The 25,375-nt window shown below is 39.2% G+C and overlaps 1 protein-coding gene across 1 annotated transcript in view; it reads right to left on the bottom strand.

Annotated features, from left to right (window-relative positions):
- The window catches only part of LOC103743506 (arylacetamide deacetylase-like 2), a 48,321-nt gene that overhangs the window by 7,914 nt on the left and 15,032 nt on the right, over positions 1-25,375 (bottom strand). The window contains exons 2-4 of the mRNA XM_008844837.2: positions 11,252-11,474; positions 10,531-10,600; positions 3,932-4,103 (exon numbers count right to left, since the gene is read on the bottom strand). Of these exons, the coding sequence (XP_008843059.1) occupies positions 3,932-4,103; positions 10,531-10,600; positions 11,252-11,474 (465 nt within the window). The remainder of the gene's footprint in view (positions 1-3,931; positions 4,104-10,530; positions 10,601-11,251; positions 11,475-25,375) is intronic.

A 25,375-nucleotide genomic window follows, 5' to 3' on the forward strand; every position in this document is an offset into this window, starting at 1 on the left:
GATTATGAAAAATTTAAGAAATCACAAGAATGGAATATTCAGGAATTGAGAGATACCTTACTCTTAAGGTCATTTGAGGATCTGTTCCTCAGGGGTCACATGGGCTTGGGAGGAGCTCCTGGTTCCTTTCTTTTACCAGTTCCATCTATGTGAAGATAAGTCAAAGGTGCTGCTCAACAATGTCTGGCTCCACTTGGAAGCATGGAGGAAATGTTTCCTCTGAGTTGACCCTCCTCTTTGTCAGGATGGGTGGACTGGTTCAAGTCCACCTCGTGGGGTCTCCATGGCCTCCCTGAACACAAAAGCAAGGTGACTCATCACAGCTATAGGACATTTTGAGAGATGTTCCATAGTCCCCAGGAATTTAGTCCACCTTGGAGGGAAAGAGGCAAAAACTGTCCTTTAAGTCCCTCTGACCAGATTAGTATAGGCCTCAAAGTATGGCTGTTGAACATCCAATAAGGTTATTTCCACAAGTCTAGTATTTTTAATTATCATGTGCTATGTATATAAAGCTTTGGCAAAAGCCCAAATATTCTCAAATAAGCCTTGACTAGATATATATTTTCCCCTTAGAAATTTTAAGATTATGTGTATATTATTTTTGTCTCATCCTTTATATATCAAAACAAACCTACACAGACCTTCATCACTTGCTTAGGCTTTCTCATTCTTTCTATTTTGGAAAATATCTCCATTCCTATATCCTTTTAACATCTTTTACATTCTCATTTTCTTTTTTTAAATAATTATGAGACATAACAGCATTAATAAAAATATTTTCTATCTGTTGTGAGAATTATTTTCCTGGGGATGCTAAGCAATGCTTATTCCCTCTTTAGGTTCTAGTGTCAAGCCAATGTTTGATTAAAGTTTTACTGGTGAACCAATGAATTTACTTAGGTTACTTACTGAGATAACTGAGGGGTTGCTGAGGTGTATGTATGACCTGAGGATGTGCACACTGGAAAACTTTTACTCAACATTGGTCATGCCTTCTCTTCCAAGCTTTCCCCAGATTATATACTTTAGCCTTTCCCAAATCCAAGAGACGATGTGTGATTAGGGACAAATTACATACAGTTGGCTGAGAAGAATGGTTGGAAAATCTGGTGATGGTCCAATGTCCCTGCTTGGCCCTCCTTTAATGAATGAGCATATCCGTCAACAAGCCCAATTGTGACAATGTTTAGTGACCAGGCACAGCTGAAGTTGTGATGATGGTAGTTATTTCATACAGAAGAGACTGCTGTACAGCATCATCTTATTAAAGGACATGGAATTTAAAAGGATTTGGTGCTAGGATCCACATATGAGGGAGAACATATGTCATTTGTTTTTCTGAGTCTGTGTTACTTCAATTAGTATAACAGTTTCTAGTTCCATCCATTTACCTGCAAATTTCAGTATTTCATCTTTCTTTGCTGCTAAACAGAACTCCATTGTGTAAATATACCACATTTTCATTATCCACTCGTCAGTTGAGGGACACTTAGGTTGCTTCCATCTCAGCTATTATGTAAAGAGCAGCAACAAACATGGTGGTACAAGTGTCTCTACAATAGGATGGGTCCTTTGGGTATATGCCAAGGAATGGTATAATTTATAATAGGTTAAATTAATGTACATTAAGTGATTTTTTCAGATTTTTAAAACTAAAACTTCTTTAAAAGAACCATTTTATTGATTTTGAGAATTTTTATAATATATTTTTAACATATTCAGGACCCTTCTCCACATCCTCTCAAATTCCCCACCTTCCTACTGCCCACACTGTGACATCTATATTTTTAAGCCCTATGGTGTCCAGTTTGTGTTCCCTAAAGTTCTTAAATGTGGGTCCATCCCCTGGAATGTGGTCACAACCTTAAAGAAAACTGACTCTCCCTCTCCCAGAAGCTCTCATTTCCAGTAGTTGAATAGCTTGGACTGGGCTCCGTACCCCACTCCCCATCCTCCATGCTGGGATTTTATCTGGCTTGGGCTTGCACAGGTCTTCTGTATGCTGTCACAAACACTTAGATTTCTGTGTGCAGCTGCCCAGATGAGTTCAGAAAACACTCTTTTCTTGTCATCTACCACCTCTATGTCTTACAATCATTCTGGGCCCATTTTCGAGATGCTTTCTTAGACTTTTACAGAGGTTGTGATATAAATGTCCTATTTAGCTTTGAGTTTTAATATGAAGATGCTTTTCTCTCTCATCAGAGTATTGATTCCTCTACACAACCAGGTCATGTAGCTTAATGTTATTATGACACTCTATCAAGTTACCTATTGTGATAGCTAATAGTCTTTGTCAATGTGACTTGATTTAGAATCACCTGAGAGATTAAAGCAAACCTCTCTCTTCTCCTCTCTCTCTCTCTCCTCTCTCTCTCTCTCTCTCTCTCTCTCTCTCTCTCTATTTGTGTGTATGTGTGTGTGTGTGTGTGTATATACACTTTTCAGAAAGTATTAACTAAGGAGCAAAGATCCATCCTGAATATTGATGACACCTCCCAGGGGTTTAGAACTTCACTGAATAGAAAGGAGATATGAGGCAGAGTATAAGCAACTGTCTCTCTCTGCTTCTTGGTCTGGAAAGACGTGAGAAACAGTCTCACACTCCTGCTCCCACAGTGATAAGCTTATCCCACTTCCGTTCCTCCTTTTGCCTTCTCAAACCATAAGGTCTTATAACCTCTGTCTCCATTAAATAGCTTCTTGTCATGTGTTTAATCACAAAGAGAAGAAAATAAGTAATGTGCATCAGTTATAGTGATTCAAAAATCTTGACGGATTTTAGAATTTATGTATGGAAAATGAACAACAACTATAAAATCTATCATATTGAATAGTAGTTCACAGACATTGTTGTATATTTTTCTTAATATTAGTGGGATAAGCAGGGCTCCATGTTGGAAACCTGGAATTCCAGGTACATGGTATGGTAAGGTTGGAGGATCTCAAGTTTATGGCCTAAATAGACTATAGAGCAAGATCAAGGTCAGCCTGTTCTTATCAAGAGCATGTCTCAAAAGAAGTTTTAAATGAGATGCTTGCATAGCTCAGTAAACATTTTCCTAGCAATCACAGAGTCCTAGATTCAATGCCTAGTGTTCTGGTAAGTTTTCTGTTGCTGTGATAAACACCAGAACCAAAGAGCAATTTGGGCAGTGGGGAGGATATTCACCGTAGAGTTTACAGTCCATCTTTAAGGGAAACTAGGGCAAGAGCTCAAGGTAAGAACCTGGAGGTAGAAGCTAAGGCAGAGACCACAGAGGAAGCTTCTTACAGGCTTGCTCCTCTGACTGGTGCTCAGCCTGCCTTCTTATACAACTCAGGACCACCTGCCCAGGGTGGCACTGCCCACCATGGACTCCACATCACTCAACAATCAAGAAAATGCCTCACAGACATTCCCACAGGCCAATTCCATAGAGAAAATTCCCCAATTGAGGCTCCCTCTTCCCAGCTCTGTCAAGTTGACAACCAAAGCCAACCATAATGCTTATTTTTAATTAATTTATTTATTTTTATTTATTTATTTAATGTGTATGAGTATATTGCCTTGCGTGTATGTAAGTGCACCTGTGTTGGTCAATGCCCAGGAAAGTCCGAAGAGGGCTTTGGATTCCCTGGAACTGGAGTTATAGACAGTTGTTAGCTGCCTTGTGGGTGCTGAGAATTGAGCCCCCAGTGCTCTTAATTGCTGAGTCATCTCTCCAGACTTGATACCTACTATTTTAAAAAGTAGGAAAATAAAAGCTTTCTCTAGAATTACCTAATAAAAGCCACATCTAAAGCGAATACCATGCAAAAGGAAGACAAATGTGTTTATTTTACATTTCTCAGACAATACAAAAGTAATACAAAAATTGACACTGAAACATTGAGTGTTAGAACTAAAGTGTGTAGATTTCAAATATGTATAAGATAGATAACATACCATTTGAGTCAGTATTGCCACCAATGTACCCCCAGAGCTGTCTCCTGAAATACAGATGCGAGTGGGATCCACTCCATATTTTGCAAGAATTTTATCCTGGAGAAAGATCTTGACCACCGAAACACAGTCATCGATGGCAGCAGGGAATTGATGCTGAGGAGCAAGTCTGTAGCTTTGTGGGAAAATCAAACAAAACAGCAGAAAAGCACAAACCGCATGTTATTAAATACTGATCTTAAATACATCTTAGATACTGATGTATCTAGGAATCTCTTAGTGTCATAACAGATTTATTAATAAAATTTGGTACTATTTTCAGTCTTTAATTTCATCCATTTAGCCTGGGCTTAGTAATAACATTTGTTAAAAATAAGAAGTAGATTCTGGCTTAAAGGGTTTCAGGTATCGGTTCTCTGGGAAATGAGACAGGATGCATGTTCACCCTCAGAGAGTTTGTAAGACTCATCAGGTGCTCGTTTTGGTTGGTGCATCAAAAGCAATTCATGAACATTGATAGGAATAGATAAAAAAAATTTAAATCAAAGAATTTGAGAGGAGACTATTGGTGGGTATCTTCAAGTAGAAATGCACTTACATCAATATTCTACAAAATCACAGAATTTAATAAAATAGACATGAAAATTGAATTAAAATAAGCATTTTGAAATAGGAATAAAACAATGTAACTTGATTCATAAGACAAAATACTATTGCATCCTTTACTCAGTGGTGGGTGTCTGTGTGTTGTGTATATGTTTAAATGTTTAAAAATAGCATAATCTTAACCAAATAATGTCAAAATATGTATAAATTTCAGAGTAAAGAATAAAAAACTCTGAAATAACTGTATAATTTATAGTTTTAAAAATGGACATATATATATATATATGTTCATTCTGTACATTACTGTTAGGTCATTCTAGTAAATAGTTGCATGTTACAACTGTACCAAGGCGGAAATGACTAAATTAATTGTGATAGGCTTCACAGTGGAATTTGATGTCACTTAGAAAAAGTGATCTGGATTTTCGAGTGTTTTGTGTGTAAAAAGTTACAGAATAGTGGGTATAATAAATAGAAGTATATTTTAAAATATTTGTTTATGTGCTTTGTGAGAACTTGGGAGAGTGTGAAAGTACAGCACAATAAATGAAATCTGGGTAAAGACTGTGAGAGATAAAGGTGACCCCGTAGTGACTCAACTGAGGAGCAATTGCTGAAGCATTTTTCTTTCGACACTGATTTTTAACTGAGTTTTTACAATTTCCACATAATATATTTTGATCATATTTAGACTTCCTCATCTGTCTGCACATTATTGTCCCATACCCTGCTGGATTTCATGTACTCTGTAATATATATTAAGTCCTACTGAGTGAACTTTGTGTCCCCATATGTCCTTCACTATGTGTCCATGCCCTAGAGCCTGGCAAACCTATCTAAGGTCACACCCTTAAAGAAAACTGACTCTCCCTCTCCTAGCAGATATCAGTTACCAGTAGTTCCTCAACTAAGGATGGGGGTTTTTCCAACTTCTGTGCTGGAATTTTGTCTGGCTTGAGGTTTCGTGGTTCTGTGCCTGGTGTTACCATTGCTGTGGGTTCATACGAGTCACTTCCCAGCTGTCTGGAAAACTCTCTCCTCGCCTACCTCTAACTCTCACACCCTCTTCTGCAATAGTCCCTGAGCCTTGGGTGGTAGAGATTCAATATAGGTGCCCTATCCAGGGACAAGAACACTGCAGTCTCTTTTCCTCTACATTTTGGCCAGTCATGTCTTTTTGGGTTAAGCACCACCTGTTCAACAAGGAAACTTTGCTAGAAAGAGGTGAGAGATGTATTAATATTCTATGCCCTATTCTGCTGTGTTACCTGATGTAGAGGTTATATATGTCACTTAGGACTGAACATCTCACAGACACTTATTCTGTGCATTTGACCAATTGTGGAACTTAATAATAATCTCCACCTGTTGCAAAAGAAGCTTCTTTAATGAGTGAGATGTACACTCATCTATAAATATAAGGATACATTTTAGAATACAGTAAGAAATTAAATTACATTCATCTAGGTATGTGACAAAAGTAGTGTTTTCTCTAGGATAGCCATGTGTATTTGGCTATGTTTATAGGACTATATATGAATTTCCTCCGATTGATCAGATCTTAAGTCCAATAGTTGTTGATTATCCTAAGATAAAAATGTCACTACTGCCCCAGTACAGATTACTTGCTGTGCTGATCATTGTTGTGGTTCATAGAATTTACAGCTGGATGGGCTCATTGATTCATTTTCTCCCTTGACACTTTGAACAGTATCTTCTGATACCATGGGAGCTAGGCTTCAGCACAAAGACTTCCACATCAAATCCAGCTTTATTGTTCCAAGTCCTGTGTCTGACAGATTCCTGTCTTCAGCAACAGGGTCTTACGTTTAAGTTCTGGGAAGTAATCAAAGCCTGTGGTAATAGCCTGTGCTATTTTGGGAGTCTCTTGGACTACTCTTGGAGTAACAACTCAAAGGGAGGAGTCTCCTGCCTAGCACTGTGTTTTTTGTTATTCAGCCTTGAGCTATACACATGAATATACATATATATATATGCATATATATATATATGCAAGCTTTTTAACTAATATGTTCCTCTCGTTTTTCCACACCACCTAAGCATTGTTAATTCCTTCTCTCCCCCCCCCTGTATAGCACTCCCCATTCCCTCCCAGTGAAAGTATTCCCCATTGCCCCACTTTCACCATGATAATACCTGTTCCCTCCTATCCCCTCTCTCGAGCTCCTTCTTCCCTTTTACTTCTATGGTCCCTATTCATTTTCCTGGCTACTGGGTTGCATCAGGATCTATACTCACATATAAGAATTTGGAGCTAGGATCTACAAATAAGAGAGAACGTATGTTACTGATTTTTCTGAGTCTCTGTTACTTCACTTAGTATAACAGTTTCTAGTTTCATCCATTTATCTGAAGGTTTCATGATTTCACTTTTCTTCACTGATGAGTAGAACTTCATTCTATAAATGAACAACCTTTTTATTATCCCTTCATCAGTTAGGGGACACCTAGGTTGTTTCCGTTTCCTAGCTACTGTGAAAAGAGCAGCTACAAACATGGCTGAGCAAGTGTAACTGTAATAGTCTACTGAGTCCTTTGGGAGTATGCCAAACAGTGCCACAACTAAATCATATGGTAGACTTATTCTTAGACTATTAAGAGTTCTTCACTTTCTTTTCCATGGTGATTTCATGGGTTTCTAATCCCATCAGCAGTGAATGAAGGCTCCCATTTACCCACATCCTCGCCAGCACTGTATCAAAAAGGAGTGGGATTAGTGGACAGCCTTGTCTGGTTCTTGATTTTAATGGGAATACTTCAAGTTTTTCTCCATTTAGAATGATGTTGGCTGTGGTTTGTGGTACATAGCTTTAATTACATTGAGGCATGATCCCTCCAATCTAATTCCCTTAGGACTTTTATCATGAATGTGTGTTGAATTTTCTCAAAGACCTTTTCTGGGTCTATTGAGATGATCATGTGATTCTTTTTAAGTCAATTTATATGATTTATTGACATGTACATTGAACCATCCCTGCATTTCCAGACTAAAGCAAACTTGATCATGATGGATGATCTTTTTGATATGTGTGTGTGTGCAACTTGCAAGTATTTTGTTGAGAATTTTTACATCTAGGCTCATTAGGGCTATGGGCTCATAGATTTCTTATTTATTGCACCTTTACTTGGTTTTGGTATTGGAGAAATACTAATTTCATAGAAGGAGGCAGGGAATTTCCTCTCTGTGTCTATTTTTTTAAATAATTTAAGCAATATTGGTAAAGGTCTGGTAAAATTCCCCTGTGAATTCATCTGGACATTGGCATTTTTAGTACAGAAACTTTGTACTACTATTTAAATTTTCTTCTCCACCTGTAGAAGTATGAAATTAGACCCTTATCTTTGACCCTGCACAAAAGTCAACTCCAAATAGATCAAAGACCTCAGTGTGAAATCTGAAACTCTGAAACTGTTAGTAGAAATCATAGGCAGTACCTTGTAAGATACAGTTGTGAGAAAGGACCTTCTAAATCAGATGCTCAGGCACTAAGGTCAACAATCAACCACTGGAACCTCATTAAACTAAAATGCTTCTGTACAGAAAAAGAAACAACCAAGAAAGTGAAGAGGAAACACACTGAGGCAGGAAAAAGTCTTCACCTGCTACACATCTGACAAAAGATTAAAATCTGTAATATACAAAGAACTCAGAAAACAAAGAAACAAGAAAATAAGCAACCCTGAAAAAAGATGGGCTACAGACATGAACAGAGAGTTCTCAAATGAAGAAATAAAATGACTAACACCTTTAAAAGTACTCAACGTTTGTAATAATTAGAGAAATGCAAATCAAAACCACTTTAAGATTGCATCTTACCCTAGTCAGACTGGCTCAAATCAAGAGAAGAAAAGACACCAAATGCTGGTGAGAATGTGGAGAAAGGGGATTGCTCAGTCATTGCTGATGGGATTTCATATGTGTGAAGCCACTATGGAAAGCAGTGTGGGGAACTATTAAAAAACAAAAAATGAATTTACCATGTGATCTGGTTATATCACTACTTGGCATAGGCCCAAAAGACTCATTATACTGTAGATATACTTGTTCATCCATGTTTGTTGCTGCTCTTTTCACAGTAGCTAAGAAAGGGAAACAACCTAAATATCCCTCAACTGAAAAATGGATAATGAAAATGTGGTACAATTACACAATGGAGAGCTACTCAGTGGTAAGGAAAGACCTAGAAAATGTTATGCTAAATGAAGTAACACAGACTCAGAAAAATGAGCAATATATGTTCTCCCTCATTTATGGATCTTAGCATCAAATTCTTATATATCTGGATATAACAGCAGGAGCCAGGAAAAAAGAAAGGAACTACGGATCTAAGGGAATGCAAGAGCATGAAAGATGAGCATAGTGGGAGACAGATATTACCAAGGGGGAAATGGGAAAAATTGTGATATTCAACTGGAAAGGGAGGAGGAAAGGGGAAGAATGAATTTAAGAAAGGGTAGATAATAGGACACAGATATTATCAAGGGGAAAAATCAATCAAGGATGTTGCCCAGCTGTAAAATCTGTGAACCATAACAATGATCAACTTAGCAAACTATCTTTACTGATGCAGTAGTAGTACTTTTATCTTAGAGGTAATCAACAGTTGTCTGTTGGACTTAAGGCCCACTCAATAGAAGGGAAATCATGTGTGGCACTGTGAACATAGCCAAGGACACATGGTTGGAGAGGTCATAGATCCTAGAGAAGCACTTACATTTGTCACTTCCCTAGACCAATGTAATTTCTTACTGTATTCTAAATATGCACCCTTATATTTACAAACAAGTATACTTCTTACCACTCATCAAGGAAGTTTCTTTTTGCAACACAGAGACTATTACATAGTTCTACAGCTGGTCCATTGCTGATAATTTGACTATGAGATGCACAACACTAAGAGACACATCTACTATGCAACCTAAACACCCAAGGCTCAGGGCACATCATGGAAGAGGGTCAAGACACGGGATGCTAGTTAATGTATTCTAGATATGATAGGGAAGATCCTCCACTGAGATCTCTACAGTATGCTAGTCTAACAAAGTCTGCCTAATGAAAAAACCAGTTAACATGCAAAGGTGGCCAGGGAGAATGTTATGGGGTCCCACTGCAAGATGAAGAACTACAGGCAATCAATTGATGCTGAGAGAGGGAGAATCATTTCTCCCTGAGAGATTATCTAATCCAAATAGACAGCCATCATCACATGTACACTCCCGGACTTAATACACTTAATGGGTTCAGTAATTTATATAGGCATATATATGAATATATAGTAAATGTATCTATGTATATGTAATAATAATTAAAGAAGGGGACAATAAATTGAGAAGTGAGTGGACACAGGAAGAGTTAATGGAATATTAGGAGGAATGAAAATAATGTAAAGACCATACTCATGTATGAAATTAACAAAAGTAAAAATAAACTAAATATTACATTTTAAAAAATGAAAGATGTTTAATCATCTTTCTGGCATTTTGTTGGAAATTTGGTAAAAGTTATATTTTAAGAGCTGTCATTTGGAGAATTCTTAAAATGTTCAAATGTTCCAAAAATTTTTCACCTCATGTTACTTGTCCCCCAAATAACTCTAGTCTACACTGTTTTCTATTATTAGTTCACATAAAACCCAGCATCCCAAGTGTATAATGGTTATGTTTTCTGGGTATGTTACCTGGGAATTACACTAAGCCCTTCAGGAATCTAAGTTTTATATTCCTAGAAGAATTATAGCTGTTTGCAAAGAAGCTTACCTCTCTGTGCCTCTCACAGTTGTCCACATGGCAGAGATTAAACCAAAATGGGAACCCCTTGCAGATACACTGATATTATAATGCTAAGAAATAATTAACATGAACCAAAAAAATCCTAGCAAAGATTATGCCCTTTGAAGAGTTGTATGACTTGTTTTGTAAATCAATCCTGTGCTGTGAGGGAAGGACCACAATAACGAAGATTGTCATTCTCTTACTCTATTCCCAAAACCACAGCATCAAGCTTGTTTGCTGTCCATCTGTTCAAGAAATCATAGGGCATCAATTCTGAAATGGAAGAAATAAATGTAAAATGGTTGGTGACTATTAAACAATGGAAAACTACCTACATCTATAAAGAGATAGAAATATAGATTGTGATTTGATTATGGAAATCCTACTGCCTACATAAAAGGAACATTAAATCAGAGTAATAAGACCTTCCTAATCTTATATACACTAAATTACCACAAATTCAAGCCTTCCCCCAAGTATATTATTGGTCAAAATGGGAGAAGCTTGTTATGGCCTACTGGTCTCTTTGTATTCTGTCAGAATAAAAATCATCATTACTATTAAATGAACAAGGAAAAAAATGAAATCACTGCATGAAAACATAGAGCAAGATCATGAGAATGCAGAGTTCAGTCGATTTACTGTAGTCAAATACAGTCAAATTAGGGGCTGGAGAGATAGATCAGTGGTTAAAAGCACTGACTGCTCTTCCAGAAGACTCAGGTTCAATTCTTAGCACCCACATGGCAGCTAACAACCATCTGTAACTCCAGTTCCAAGTGATCTAACATCCTTTTCTGACCTCCAAAGACATTTCACAACATGGATATATTTTTTTTTCATAAAATAAAATAAATATATAAAACATTTTAAGAAGTTAAGAAATACAATCAAATTAAAACACATATTTAAAAATACACTTACTCGTACTTCCAACCACAAAGGCACCTCCATGAATATAAATCACAGCTGGCCTCCTTCTTTCAGACTTTTTCTTGGGCAAGTACAGACGAACAGGAATGTCACTAATGTCTGTGTCAATCACTGTAATGTTTTCATCTGAAACTGCTTTTGTAAGTAATGTGTTTACCAATAAGGAAAAAAAATCTCTATATTTTATAAGACCTACATTTTCAAATAATGTGGCCTATCAAAACAAAACAAAAAAGTAAGCATTAGTTTTTAGATCAATAACACCAAATGCACATAAATATAAATTAGAGAAAAACAATGAATGACTTGATAATTCTGAAGCACGCATACTACAAGTCCTCACTATCAGGATAAGGTAACATCTCAGAAGAAGCACTGGAAGGATTGTTAAGACCCAGAGCTTGGAGAGGACTTCTACAAAGCAGTGTCTTCTGGACATGACGTGATGGTTATAATCTTAAACTCACAGAAACTATGGCTGCCTACAGAAGACCTGCACAAGATCAAGCCAGACAACATTCAAAAAGAGATGGGGAAGAGCTACACCCATAGCCAACTATCTATTGGCAGTTGCTGACTTTGTGAGAAGGTAGCATCAGTTTCCTGCTAGGGTACAGCCTTAGATAGATTGCCATGACTCCAGTAGATGGCCACACACCCATACATATATATGGACAGCGGGATTAAACTCAATGCATTATTAAAAAAAAAAATTTAAGGACGTGATGCTTTGGATATATGCTGTGGAAGATGATCTGGAAAGAATAGCAAAGCAGAGTCAAGGGTGAGGATGATCAGAATGTACTGCATATATATATGAAATTCTTGAAGAACAAATAAAATATTTTTAAAAACAAAAGTATCATTAGTAAGCTACAAAAGCAAATAAAATTGGAGGTATTTGAAACAAATAAGTAAAGGGATTGCCATCCTTACTTTAAAAAATACAACTGAGCCGGGTGTGGTGGTGCATGCCTTTAGTCCCAGCATTCAGGAGGCAGAGGCAGGCAGATCTCTGTAAGTTCAAGGCCAGCATGGTCTACATAGAGAGTTCCAGGTCAGCTTGGGCTACAGGGAGACCCTGTCTCAGAAAAGACCCAATAAATACAACTGAAAAATTACAGGAGAAACTTCCCTTTGAGTTGTTGGTCAGGGTAGTCCAAGAGAATCCCAAAATTACACAGGCTATTACCATAGCCTTTGATTGCTACCCAGAACTTGAAGGTAAGACCCAGTTGTTGAAGGACATACTTCAGAAACAGGATTTGGAGCAATGGAGCTGGAACTCACCTGGAAGCTACCTCCCCTGAAGGCTACCTCTCATAGTTTTAGAAAGTACTATGCAAGCTGCTAAGGGAGAACATTGATTGATAGTCCAACTCCAATTTTAAGGCCTGATAACCACAACAATGACTAGCACAACAAACTATACTGGTGTAATAGTGACACTTTTATCTTGGGAGTAATCAACAATTACCTAATTGGACTTAAAGCCCACTCAATGAGAGGAAACTTTTGTGCCATACTGTAAACATAGCCAAATATACATGGCTGGAGAGGTCATAGATCTTAAAGAAAAACAAATATAACTTCTTACTATGTGCAAAATATGGATTCTTATATTTACAGACAAGTATCCCAGCCATCACTCAAAGAAGCCCCTTTTGCAACAGACAGATATTGTTACAGAATTTCACAACTGGTCATACACAGAGATTTTCTGGAATTGCCCATGCCTAAGTAACACATCTACAATGCAACCTCCACACCTAGCACTCACAGAACATAGTGTAACAAGGGGTAGAGAGAATATTAATGCACCTCTCAACTCTCATCAATGAAGCTTCCTCATGCAGAAAAGGGCAATGGACACAAAAGGACACAAATGGCCAATGCATAGAGAATAAGAGTCTGCAAAGAGTGAGTCCTTGGACAGGGCTCCTATATTAAACTCCATCCATTTAGGGCTCAGGGGCCATTGTGGAAGAGGGTTTGGAAAGATTGTCAGAGCCAGGGAGGAGGTGCATGACTATATGGAAATAGAGTCCTACAGGCTCCCGGGATTTTGCTCATATGAACCTACAGCCATGGTGTCAGTATGCACAAGATTCGTGCAAACTCAAGCAGGCAAAAACCCAGCACAGAACTGTGGAAATGGTCAGCAGACCCTAATCTTAACTGAAGAACTTTTGGCAGCTGATTATCACTGGGTGAGGAAGAGCTTATCTTAAACTGAGGGACTCTAGATGGACTGACTAGGTCTCAGAGGATGAACTTGTACTGAGGGATGTCTAGTGTCACTAAATTGACTCAATAGGCCTTAAAAAAATGACAGAATGCATGCATTCCACTGGGGGTTGGCTGTGGGAGGATGCCAATGAGGAAGGGGTATAAAGATGATTAAGATGTTCTGTATGAAATACACAAAAATTCAACTAAAACTTTATACCCCAAAAGGAGAAAGCTGGCTGAACACCAATATGCATTAGTCTGCTTCCAAATTTTGGCTGCAGGGCAACCAGCTGTCTCAAGATCCTGCTGTCATGATTTCTTCACCATGATGGACTATGAGGACCATTGAACTATGAGGTAAAATAAATCCTTTCCCCCTTAAAAAAAGTAGATGAATCAAATTTATAGGGAAACATTAAACTATTTATAGACTCCAAAGTAAAAGAAAATTGGATATCCTAATACATGTACTATTATTGATACTATAGAAATATCAGTGTGGTTATCTGTACGAGACCTGCACAAGATCAGGTCTATCAACATTTCATAATGGCTAGAAGAGGGCCCTCTTGGCATTTAAAATTGTTGGGAGAGGGGGTGTTCCCCAGGAGTTCTGGTTCCTCCAAGAGGCGGGGCCTGCTGCAGAGAATTGGCTGTGGAGAGTTAACCACAGAAGGAGGGGCTTGTGGTGCCATCTTGGGATAGAAGCTGTGAGCCACCAGGAATGCACAGTGGCAGGCATGGGGAACGCATAGCAGCCAGGCTACTCAAGGAAGAGTGGCCTGACACTTATGGCCTAGGGCAAGACCGCTGGCCCCTGAGGCATGGGCAAAAGCTAGGGGTGACTATGGGCGTTGGGGACCTTTGTTGTGTAAAGTAGAAGTTTCTTCATGTCCGGATAGCTCACAAGCTCGGAGCCATATGCAGAGACTCCTTTCACAGCAGGGCATCTTCCCGGCATTTTTCCTGACTCCTTTGTGAAGTAGCAGCCACAGGAATGTAGCCTCCGGCTCTGTAACCATTAGGCTTTCCTGTGTGATTTTCAAGCAGTTTGGCAGCCTGGCGGGAGCCCATTTCCACACGCAAATGAGGCATCCCCAAAGTACCTATCAGCTGAAGCTTTTACCACTACCCCTACGGTATAAAGTTCCCTGATTCCCCTCAATAATTGAAGGAGCTGGATCACTCTGGGACACTGAGGCTTGGAGCCACGCAGAGCCATTGAATAAACACTGAGTCTGACTGAGCTGAGTCTTGTCTCACTGCCTACGATCCAGCCTTCCCGGGAAGAGCTGTCTTTCCTCGACTCACGGACACCCAGGTTCAGCCGCCCCGTACTTTCCCGCGTGGTCCAGCGGCCGGTGGAACTCTCATATTGAGGAAAATGCACGGGTGAAATAAGGGCAGGACCCGGCTGGACAAAGCTCCAGCAGCAGAGAGCCACGGAAGATGCAGGGAAGCAGCGGAGAAGCAGAGCCCTGCTGCCGCAACAGAGATGCGGGGCTGCGGTGCTGCGAGACCTTCAGCACCTCAAGCGGCGGACAGCGACGCGTGACTGAGAACCTCAAGTGGCGGACAGCGACGCGTGACTGAGAATCCCCGCGGAACTCGCTGCCTTCCAGGGCGCGCGCAGGGGACCGATCCCCGCGGGACCGCGCGCCCCATATATGGGCATGCCGCAGAAATGATCTGATATGGCAGACTCTGAGGCCAGGCACAAAGCTGCATGGAGATCGTTTTTGTGTAAGTCACTCCCCTCCCCCACTCACAATAATAAATGCACATAAAGATATGTTATATGGTTTGACTGATAGTGCAAGAGACACAGAGAGAACTCTGGTGACAAAATTGGCATAGTCCAGCTGGGATAAATGAACCACAGCCTTGGGGATGTGGGTCTGGGAAAGCAGTGCTGTTCCCACTGCCTCTGTGGCAGGTCAGCTGGGCTGTGGTTCCCAAATCCAAGAGCAGCTGCCAAGAACCCAGCGGGGAAGGCAATCAACCCCCATATGCTTAATGGGGTTAGCGATAGTCACATGGGTTATACAATGGATTATAAAATCTGTAGCTAAAAGGAGGCCAGCCCTGCAGAAGCTTGGGCCACAGCTATCTTGTAAATGTGGTGTTAAGTTGCAGATATGTGAAGATTTGTTAAAGGCTATTCAGAGACTAGAAAAACTTTTACCCCCAAACAGAGTGCCTAGAGAAGTGGCATGGCCACTTTGCATAATAAAATATGTTCCCCTGGCAGGGGACGCTGGCAGATCCAGTTGCAGAGCTTGACACTTTAACTTGTGTAAGGTCCAAGGACTCAGAGGAAGAGAAAGATAATAGTAAAAAGGAAAATGACCTGAAAATAAAAGTAGCTAAAGCTGCCCCTCAGATTCACCCATTGATACAAAAGGGGGAAAAAAAGCTAACAGTGCTGTAGCTAGGAAATACTCCATACTAGAACTGTCAAAACTAGGAAGAACTTACAAGCAAGCAATCAGAGAGCCCCTAGTCATATGGCTTGTGAGAGTATGGGACATGGGAGCAAATGATGTCAGTCCAAGTCCTTCAGAAGCTTCACAGCTGAGTTATCACTCATCCAGCCTTGTGATATAGGCAGTTCAACCTAGGCCAATGCAAGGGGGAAACAGTCCTTAAAGGGATGGCTGGTTGAAGTCATTAAAGATACCTGGTCATCACTAAGGGAGACTAACATGATTAGCAAGGGCTGGAGGACTACAAAGGAGGGGTAGACATTACTGAGAGAAGTAGGTATGAGAAAAGCAATATATAATGTCCAGTTCACTAGGCCAGATAAGACTGTGTTCAACAGAGATATGAAGGAAAGCTTAATTCAACTGGAATCTCAAGAATGGTATGGGCTTTAATGGTTTTACTATCCCTTTAATAGGACAGGATCTTTGTAAAGTGAGACAGGCTTTAGCAAATCTACATGAGTCCGACTAGCATGTAAAACATGTCTGTAAAATAACAGAACATCCTATAAGAGACTTAAAAAAAAGACGAGACTAAAGAAATGGTCCACTAGGTTTACTTGAAGACAAATGTGGCAAGACTTATGACAGCCCAAATTCCCAGAGAAAAATTTGATAAAAAACCAAATTCAGTACTAAGGCATTTCTGGAAGGGTTTAAAACCAGAAGAATAGTTTACAAAAGACAGTCAAAGGATAAAAACTGTCCCAGAGGTGGTGAAGAATCCCCAAGGATTAAATAAGATGCATTTCTCTTCTGATAAAGGCTATACTAGGGGTAGAAGCAGGTTTTCCCACCAAGTTCTCCTCCAGCAGCCAGGTGTGGTCAATGGAGAAATGGCAGATATGGCTACAGTCAGGAGCCAGACCCAGGGCCTGCCTGACTCAGGGAACCAACAAGTGCAGCAGGGACAGGAGAAGCCCCTGCCTCTTTAGCCCAGTGCAGGGTCAGGCAACTGGAACCAGCACCTGTAAGTGCATGAAGAATAAAAGAACACAAAGAGACTCCATGTAAAATCCCCCATGTGTGAAATGACTCCAAAGGGACAACTGAAAATGATAAAAAAAAAAAAAAAAAGTTAACCACATTAATGCGATGTACCCATGCTATGGTACCTAACAAGAAGCTATGGAGAAAACAGTGAATACGAATGGACAAAACCTTTCCATGCTATGTGAGACCTTGTCTATGATTGATTTAATATATAATGTTAACATTCCTTCGAGTGTTTTACAGGTGTAAAACCCATTTGAAAGATAGCCAAAGAAGCAAGGTGAGCTATAACTGTAAGATTCTTGGGAGTTTTATGGCTGGGTAAGATGAAGACAGTGACTCCCAAACTATACAACTGTTAAGAAAATCTACAGTACCAGAGGTGGGTCCCCCCCCCCATGAGCTGTTGGTCAGAGAAATCCTAGAGGTCCTCCAATTCACCAAGGCTATTGACATTAATGTTGATTGTACACTAGAAAGGTCAGGAAGGACATGTTGCTAAAGACACTGCATGTTGTGAGTGTGGGAGGAAAAAAAGAAATGGACCTGAGACTAAGCCACAAAACTCCATGCCACTGGATGGATTGGTGTTCATATTGCCAGAAGGCACTATGCAGATGGTTGGGGAAGAAAGGATCTGTTATGATTCTACTCAACAATGGATACCACATGCTTCACACTATGGACATGCCAAGCAATACCTGCAAGTGCATTAATAGCCCAACCAAAATACGTACAACTGACAAATTTCTAATTGGATAAGGCCCACTTCTAGGTCTGGAACACACATCTGGTGCGGTAGACCAGGCCAATGCCTTGTGTCAAGAAAAGCTACTGGCCCTAGTGGAGAAGCCATCACAAGTATACTGTTTAATAAATATAGTACACCTACTGGGATATCTTCTAGGCATTTGTATTTACATTCATGTTTGTTTAAATGTGTCTACTTCCTTCCATTTGTCTTTATAGTAGAAGAAACACCACTGAGATAGATCAATGGCCATGGCTTAAAGACAAATAATGGGCAGGCCCAAAAAGTCACTATCTCGCCATGACAAAAGAGAAATTTCCCTACATCTGTCACCCCCTCCAAGGCTCAGGGACCTTAGTGGAAGATTGGCGGAAAGATTGTAAGAGCAGAGTAAAGGGGTGGAGTGTTGCCCAGGGGTTCTGGTTCCTCCAAGGGGTGGGGCCTGCTGTGGAGAATTGACTGTGGAGAGTTAGCCATGGAAGGAGGGGCTGAGCCACGAGGAACATGCGGCAGCAGGTGTGGGGAATGTGCAGCAGCTGGGTGTACTCAAGGAGAGAATGGCCTGGCACTTATAGACCTGGGGCAAGACCCCTGGCCCCTGAGGCATGAGAAAAAGCTAGTGGTGACTATGAGTGTGCCGCAGGAGCAATCTGACATGGCGGGCTCTGAGCCACGGCTGTGTGGTGTGGAGCTGAGCAGTGAAGAGCTAGGCGCTGGGTGCTCATTTCTTTGTAAGCCACTTCTCTCCCCCCCATGATAAAAAATGCACACAAAGATATGTTATATGGTTTGCCTGATAGCACAAGAGACCCAGAGAGAACTCTGACAACGGGGGGTGTCATTTTCTTCAGTGGTATATGCACTGACAGGTTATACTTGCTCCAGGAAATAATCTCCCTCCCATGATTAGGCAAGAAACTCTAATTAAACTATTTAGGTTACACACAAAAAATAAAGCATAAAAGTAGGAGGGGGATGTGAGAAGAATTCCAACTAGAGAGAGGAGAAGTCATCATGAAAATGCATGACTCTTTAAAACAATTTAAAAATTCGTTATAATTAAAAAAGAAATCTCAACCATGAAGTGTTTGAAAACAAAGTAATCTCATCGAATACCACATATTTTTGGTAATGTATTCTCTCTTGGTTTAGTTTCTTCCTAACTGTACTTTAATCTCAATAATTTAACTGAGAAACATTATTGATGTTTCTTGCTTTCTCCTTTGTTTGAAACAGGGTCTGTTGGTATCTGCTATTTCATATGCCAGTTTAGCTCCTCCATAAGCTTCCAGACATTCTCTTATTCCTGCCTTCCCCTGACTGTAGGAACACTGGCATCACAGATGAAGAGCATTGTGTTTAGTTTTATGTGAGTTCTAGAGGTCTGAAGGAAAATGCTATACCTACTGAGCCATCTCAATAGACTTCGATGTACTTTAAAATTCTTTAAATCCTCTAGTTACTACATTTTTGATAGTCCAAGTTCCTGTTTTTCAGCAGCAAACAGGTTTCTTTTTTCCTTAAAATCATTAGGAAGTAAAAAAAGCTATTTTTCATTCCAATAATTGAAATTAAATTCTCTGTAATATTTTTTACTACATTTTTACCACATAACTTCTTGTTTCATTAAAGAATACTGGTGATGTTCTATGTTATCAGAATAATCTAGTATTCTAATATTGTACTTGTCACAGGATATGAAGATCCTAGCAAGTGTTATAGAAGTTCTACACCTGATAAGGATATTCTTACTGGCTAACTGTATTCTTCTTAATTTTCTTTTATGATTAAACTATTTTGTAGTTTCATTTTGTTTCACTTACTAGGTAGATTCCTTGAAATGTAACCCTGGGATGCTTTAGTACTCAGTGATCTCAAAGTTCCATGATGCTTCCTGCTCACCACGTGTAACTACTGATAAACATATGAAACCAAGAAAATGGAAAGTTCACCAAATGTTTTATTGAGGCACCTGGTTCAATTATCCCAAGAAAAGTGTAGCTTAAACATGATATATATCTAAACTTTGGCCAGTTTTATCTGGTATTTTAGATGGCAATGACCATTTGATAGACTCCTAGCTAAATTAGCCTAGCCCAGCTGTGGATCCAAAGACAGCAGATATCTTGACCCACACCTGGGATATCTATTTTTTAAGCTTGATGACCAAGTGAACTCAGGAAGGAGTTTCCCTGAAATAATATGGCCCATCATGAAAAGAGACAAAGGGCCCAGGTGCCCGCCATAAAATGATGATGTAAAAATTGTCTATTTAACTCCCATCTGTATTTTTGTTTGAGGCCCAGAAAATCCCCTTGGTTGCTAATCCTGGGACCTCATGCATATGAAGTAATAAATGAGCCTTCCAGCTCTCTCCTAGCAAATGACTAGGAGTGTGTGAACACATTTTTCTAGGCCAGTAATATATATACTTGTCCATATATAATTAGATAATTATAATTTTAAAAATGGAAGAAGTGAGAGATTGCTATGTTTCTAAAGAATCTACAAAATAAATGATCAAAATAGAAATTTCAGTAGTAACAATGTACTAGAAATGACAGGTGCTATTGATGCTGTATAGTTTCAAATTGTTCTGTCACGTTGACACCTTTAAGATATTTATAAATGCTGTAAATTTCATTTTAAATCATACATGTACACTTAAAAGTATACACATACATATAAAAACATCTATCAGCCAGTCTGACAGATGTATAACATCCAGAATATATAACGAACTCAAAAAACAAAGAATTAAGAAAGGAAGTAACCAAATAAAAACATGGGCTAAGGAGCTGAACAGAGAGTTCTCAAAAGAAGAAATAAAAATGCCTAAGAAGCAATTTTTTTCTCTCTCTCTTTTTGACACAGGGTCTCCCTGTAGCCCCAGCTATCCTGGAACTCACTATGTAGACTAGTATGGCCTTGAACTCACAGAGATCTGCCTGCCTCTGCCTCCAAAGTGCTGGGACTAGAGGCTTGCCCCACCACACCTGGCAGAAGCATAATGGTCATCATCATTAGTAATTAGAGGAATGCAAATTAAGATTTGATCTTACCCCATTCAAGAGAACAAATGATACCAAATGTTGGAGAGGATGTGGGGAAAGGGGAACGCTCATCCACTGCTGGAGGAATTGTAAACTTTTTCAACTCCTATGGAAAGCAGTGTGGAGAACTCTTAAAAAACTGAAAATGAACCTACCATTTGACCCAGTTATACCACTCCTTGGCATATACCCAAAGAACTCATGCTATTGCAGAGACACTTGTACATCCATGTTTGTTGCTGCTCTTTTCACAATAGCTAAGAGATGGAAGCAACCTAAGCGTCCATAAACTGATAAGTGGATATTGAAAATGTGGTTCATTTATACGATGGAGTTTTACTCAGCGGTAAAGAAAGATGAAATCATGAAATTTGCAGGTAAATGGATGGAGCTAGAAACTGTTATACAAAGTGTAGTAAAATAGACTCAAAAAAAATGACATTTGTTCTCCCTCATATGTGGATCCTACCATCAAATCCTTATAAGTGAGTATGTATCCAGACATAACTACAGGAACCAGGATAATGAAAAGGAACCAGGGAGGTAAAGGGAAAGAAAGAATTTGAAAGAGAAGAACAGTAAGAAGCAGGCATTAATAAGGGCGATACGGATAAAATGGGGTTATTTTAAGGGGAAGGTGGAGGAGGCTTTTACAAAGAAGCTTGGGGATAAAGGGAAAGAAGGAGCTCAAGAGAGGAGGGACCATAGGAGAAGCACATTATTAAGGGGGAAAAGAGAAAAATGGACTTTAAATGGGGAAAGCATGGTGGAAGGGTTAGACAATGTGAGAGATAATGTTGAGCTAGTTTAAAAAAAAAAAAAACCAGAGGGAACCATATTAATTGAACAACCTACTGACAAATTATACATACATCTAGGCAAGGTTTATCAGAGAACATTTGGTCTTTGCCCAAGCTTTATCTACATACCATATGGTAATTAAAAGTACCAGACTGGTGGAACTAACCTTGGATTTTTAACAGCCATACTTTGAGGCCTACACTAATTTGGTCAGAGGGACATAAAGGAAAGATTTTGCTCCTTGTCCTCCTAGGTTGACTAAGCTCCAGGGGACTATTAGCATCTCTCAAATTGTCCTATAACTGTGGCGAGTCACCTGTCGTCTTGTTCAGGGAGGACATGGAGACCCCACGAGATGGACTTGAACCAGTGTCCAGTCTACAAAGAGAAGGGTCATCACAGAGGAAATATTTCCTCCATGCTTCTACATGAAGCCAGCCATGGTAGAGCAGGACCTTTGATTTATCTTCACATAGATGGAACTGGTAAAAGAAAGGAGCCAGGGTTCCACCCAAGCCCACGTTACCCCTGAGGAACAGATCCTCAAACAACCCTAAGAGTACAAGCAAATTGCTTTATCTGGGCCAACTGTATGGTCTTAAACACCCAAAAGGAAAGTATAACCAAAGATTAAAGGGATCAATATAATTCTTTAGGAGTCCATGTGTATATCCAAAGCCTATGTGATGGGAAACAATGCCAGACAGGAGATACCTTCCTTTGAGTTGTTGGCCAGGGTGGCCCTAGAGACTCCCAGACAGTACCCCAGCATAGAACTGGGAAAATGAACAGCAGACCCCAATCTTATCTGGGGGCATTTGGCAACTGATTGCTGCTAGATGAGGAAGAGGAGGCCTTCCTGAAATAAAGATGTCTAGATAGGCTGACTAGATTCAGCAGATGGACAAGCACTGGGGAGCTTCTTGGGGCGGGGGGTTTGACAACACAGTGGACAGTAACAGGGATGCCAGAATAAATGGGCTCCAGTGGGTCAGGGGGTGGCTACGGGAGGGTGCCATTTGGAATGTTGGTATATAGATGAATGAGATTGTTTGGGATATTCCATATGAAATACAAAAAAAAAATCAACAAATAAAAAAATGATTTGTATTTGAGGAAGAAGCATAAAAATTTGCTTCACGTTAATTCGTAAAGGTGAAAAACACTACCATTGAAATCTACCTGATGACTTTATATCTATGTTCAGGTGCCCAGGATCTCAGAAAGTAACCGACTGTGACTAGTAATAATCAAATACATATAGATTAGAGACACATGTACAAACATCTAAGCATTAGTAGCATTAAAAATGAGTTTTTCTGTATGAAATAGTATATTTTATAATGAAATGGAAATCTTTTTGAAAGATTAAAGCCTCATTTAATTTTATGACTTATATGGTTTATACTGAGTTGAATATTGTATAACTGTATTAATTCAACTGTGAACCTAGAAATTTGCAGCCACTTTTGAAAGAAATGCATCTTTGCTCTGGGAACTGTTATTGAATATGTTAATGCTGTAATGAAATGCTTCTCTAATCATGTGGTTATTAGATAAATATTTTTTTAAAACAAGAGACAGGAAAAGTTTTATCTGTCAAACTTCTTGAATGTATTTAGCAAATATATTTCTTTTAGACTACTGATAACTTTATTGACAGACTATGAAAGGACATCAATGAAAATGGTCAATTTTATTACTAGAAATATAATAGATCCCAGACTAGAGATATGACTCAGTAGTTAAGAGCACAGCTGAACTTGCAGAGGATCCAGATTTGGTTCCCAAACCCCCATGGAGGCTAACAACCATCTGTAATTACAGTTCCAGGGGATCCAATGCTCTCTCCTGACCTACATGGTCATTGCTCAACCCGAGTACACTTACATACATGTAGGCAATACTCTCATACACATAAAATAAAATAATAAATAAATTTCTTTTAAATATAATATATCCCATGTGTTCTAGTTTTTCTCCAATGCTGTGATAAAACACTCAGACTGATACCAATTTAGGGAGGAAAGAGTATATTTTATCTTATATCTTCCAGTCATAGCTCATCACTGAGGGAGTCCAAGGTAGGAACTCAGGGCGGGAACCTGGAGGTAGGAACTGAAGGACAAGCCATGGAGGAATGCTGCTTATGGGCTTGCTCCCCTGGCCCGTGCTCAGCCTGCTCTCTTACACAGAACAACCTGCCCAGGGGTGGCAGTACCAACAGTGGGGTGGGCCTGATCACATCACTCAACAGTCAAGAAAATGCCCCACAGACATGGCCACAGGCCAGTGAAATGGAAGACATTCCCCAAGTTGAGGCTCCCTCTACTCAGGTGTGTCAATTTGACAACTGAAGCCGTCCAGCACACCAAGGTACCATAATAACATACTCAAGATGCCTAGGATAAAATTCATAATTATGTGACATAAGAAGAACAAAGCAAAGGAGATTATTGTCCCCGAGATTCTCCACACATGAAGCCAAAGATTTTAAATATATTTTTAAACTATTATGATCATGTCCCATAAAGTAAAGGTGAGTGCTCTGGAATTGAATTAAGTAACAGACATCCTAACAAAAGAAAGAAAAACTTAAAGTGGATAATTCCATGAAAATTTAGAATAGAACTAGAAAAATAATTTATCTAAAATAAAATATTCCTTAGTAGAAAACAGTATAAATATTATTAGTAGAAATTAGTATAAAACAGATATGATAAAGGTAAGATTCGTTGACCTTGAAAATAGAAAATGAAAGTATATAATCTGAACAAAATAAAATAACAATTAAAACTAAATGAAGCATATTTGAAGGTCCTGACTGATCTGACATTTGCATCTTTGAGTGCAGGGGAGATATTAAAAGAGAGAAGATGTATTTAATAAACTAATAACTGAAAACGTCCCAGATTTTAATTTTCCTGTCTCTACAACAAAGTTGTTCTTGCACAAAGAGTAAACGAGGTCTCTGGGCAATAGCAATGATGCCACAGAAAGAAGCTTATCAGTACTCACAAAAGATAAATTCAAAGAATCCAGGAAGATAGCTGAGCAAATATAGATACTTGCCACCAAGTTTGGTGACTTGAGTTAGATCCCTAGGTCCCACATGGTAAAAGGAGAGAACTGACTCTAATATTGTCCTGTGACCACTAAATGTATGACAGGGCATGCTTCTGCATGCACACACGTGCATATTCACATCTACACATGCACACACAGACTTACACACAGAAAACAAGCAAATGTAATAAATTATTTTGCTTTGAAGAATTATTTTTTTAATCATTTTTTAGCTGTTTTTTTTTTTTTTTTTTTTTTTGGTCTTTTTGAGACAGGGTCTCCCTGTAGCCCCAGCTGTCCTGCAACTCACTATGTAGACCAGGCTGGCCTTGAACTCACAGAGATTTGCCTGCCTCTGCCTCCTGAGTGCTGGGATTAAGGGCATGCACCACTACCCCCAGCATTATTTGAAAATTTTTAATAACTACATGATTAGAAGAAGCATTTCACTACAGCCTTAACATATTCAGTAACACACTCCAGAGCAGGAGTACATCTCTTTCACAAGAGGGTGTAAGTATCTAGGTTCACAGTTGAGTTAATACAGTTATACAGTACTGAACTCAGTATAAGCCCTGTAAGACATAAAATTGAATGAGTTTTTAACCTTTAAAAAAGATCTCCATTTCATTTTAGAATATATTGCTCCTTGCAGAAAGACTAATTGTTTTTGCTAGTAACACTGAGATGTTGGCACACGCATCTCTAATCTCTATGCATCTGACTGTTACTA

Source organism: Nannospalax galili, unplaced genomic scaffold, assembly GCF_000622305.1.
Source record: "Nannospalax galili isolate Female #2095 unplaced genomic scaffold, S.galili_v1.0 scaffold351, whole genome shotgun sequence".
NCBI lineage: Eukaryota > Metazoa > Chordata > Mammalia > Rodentia > Spalacidae > Nannospalax > Nannospalax galili.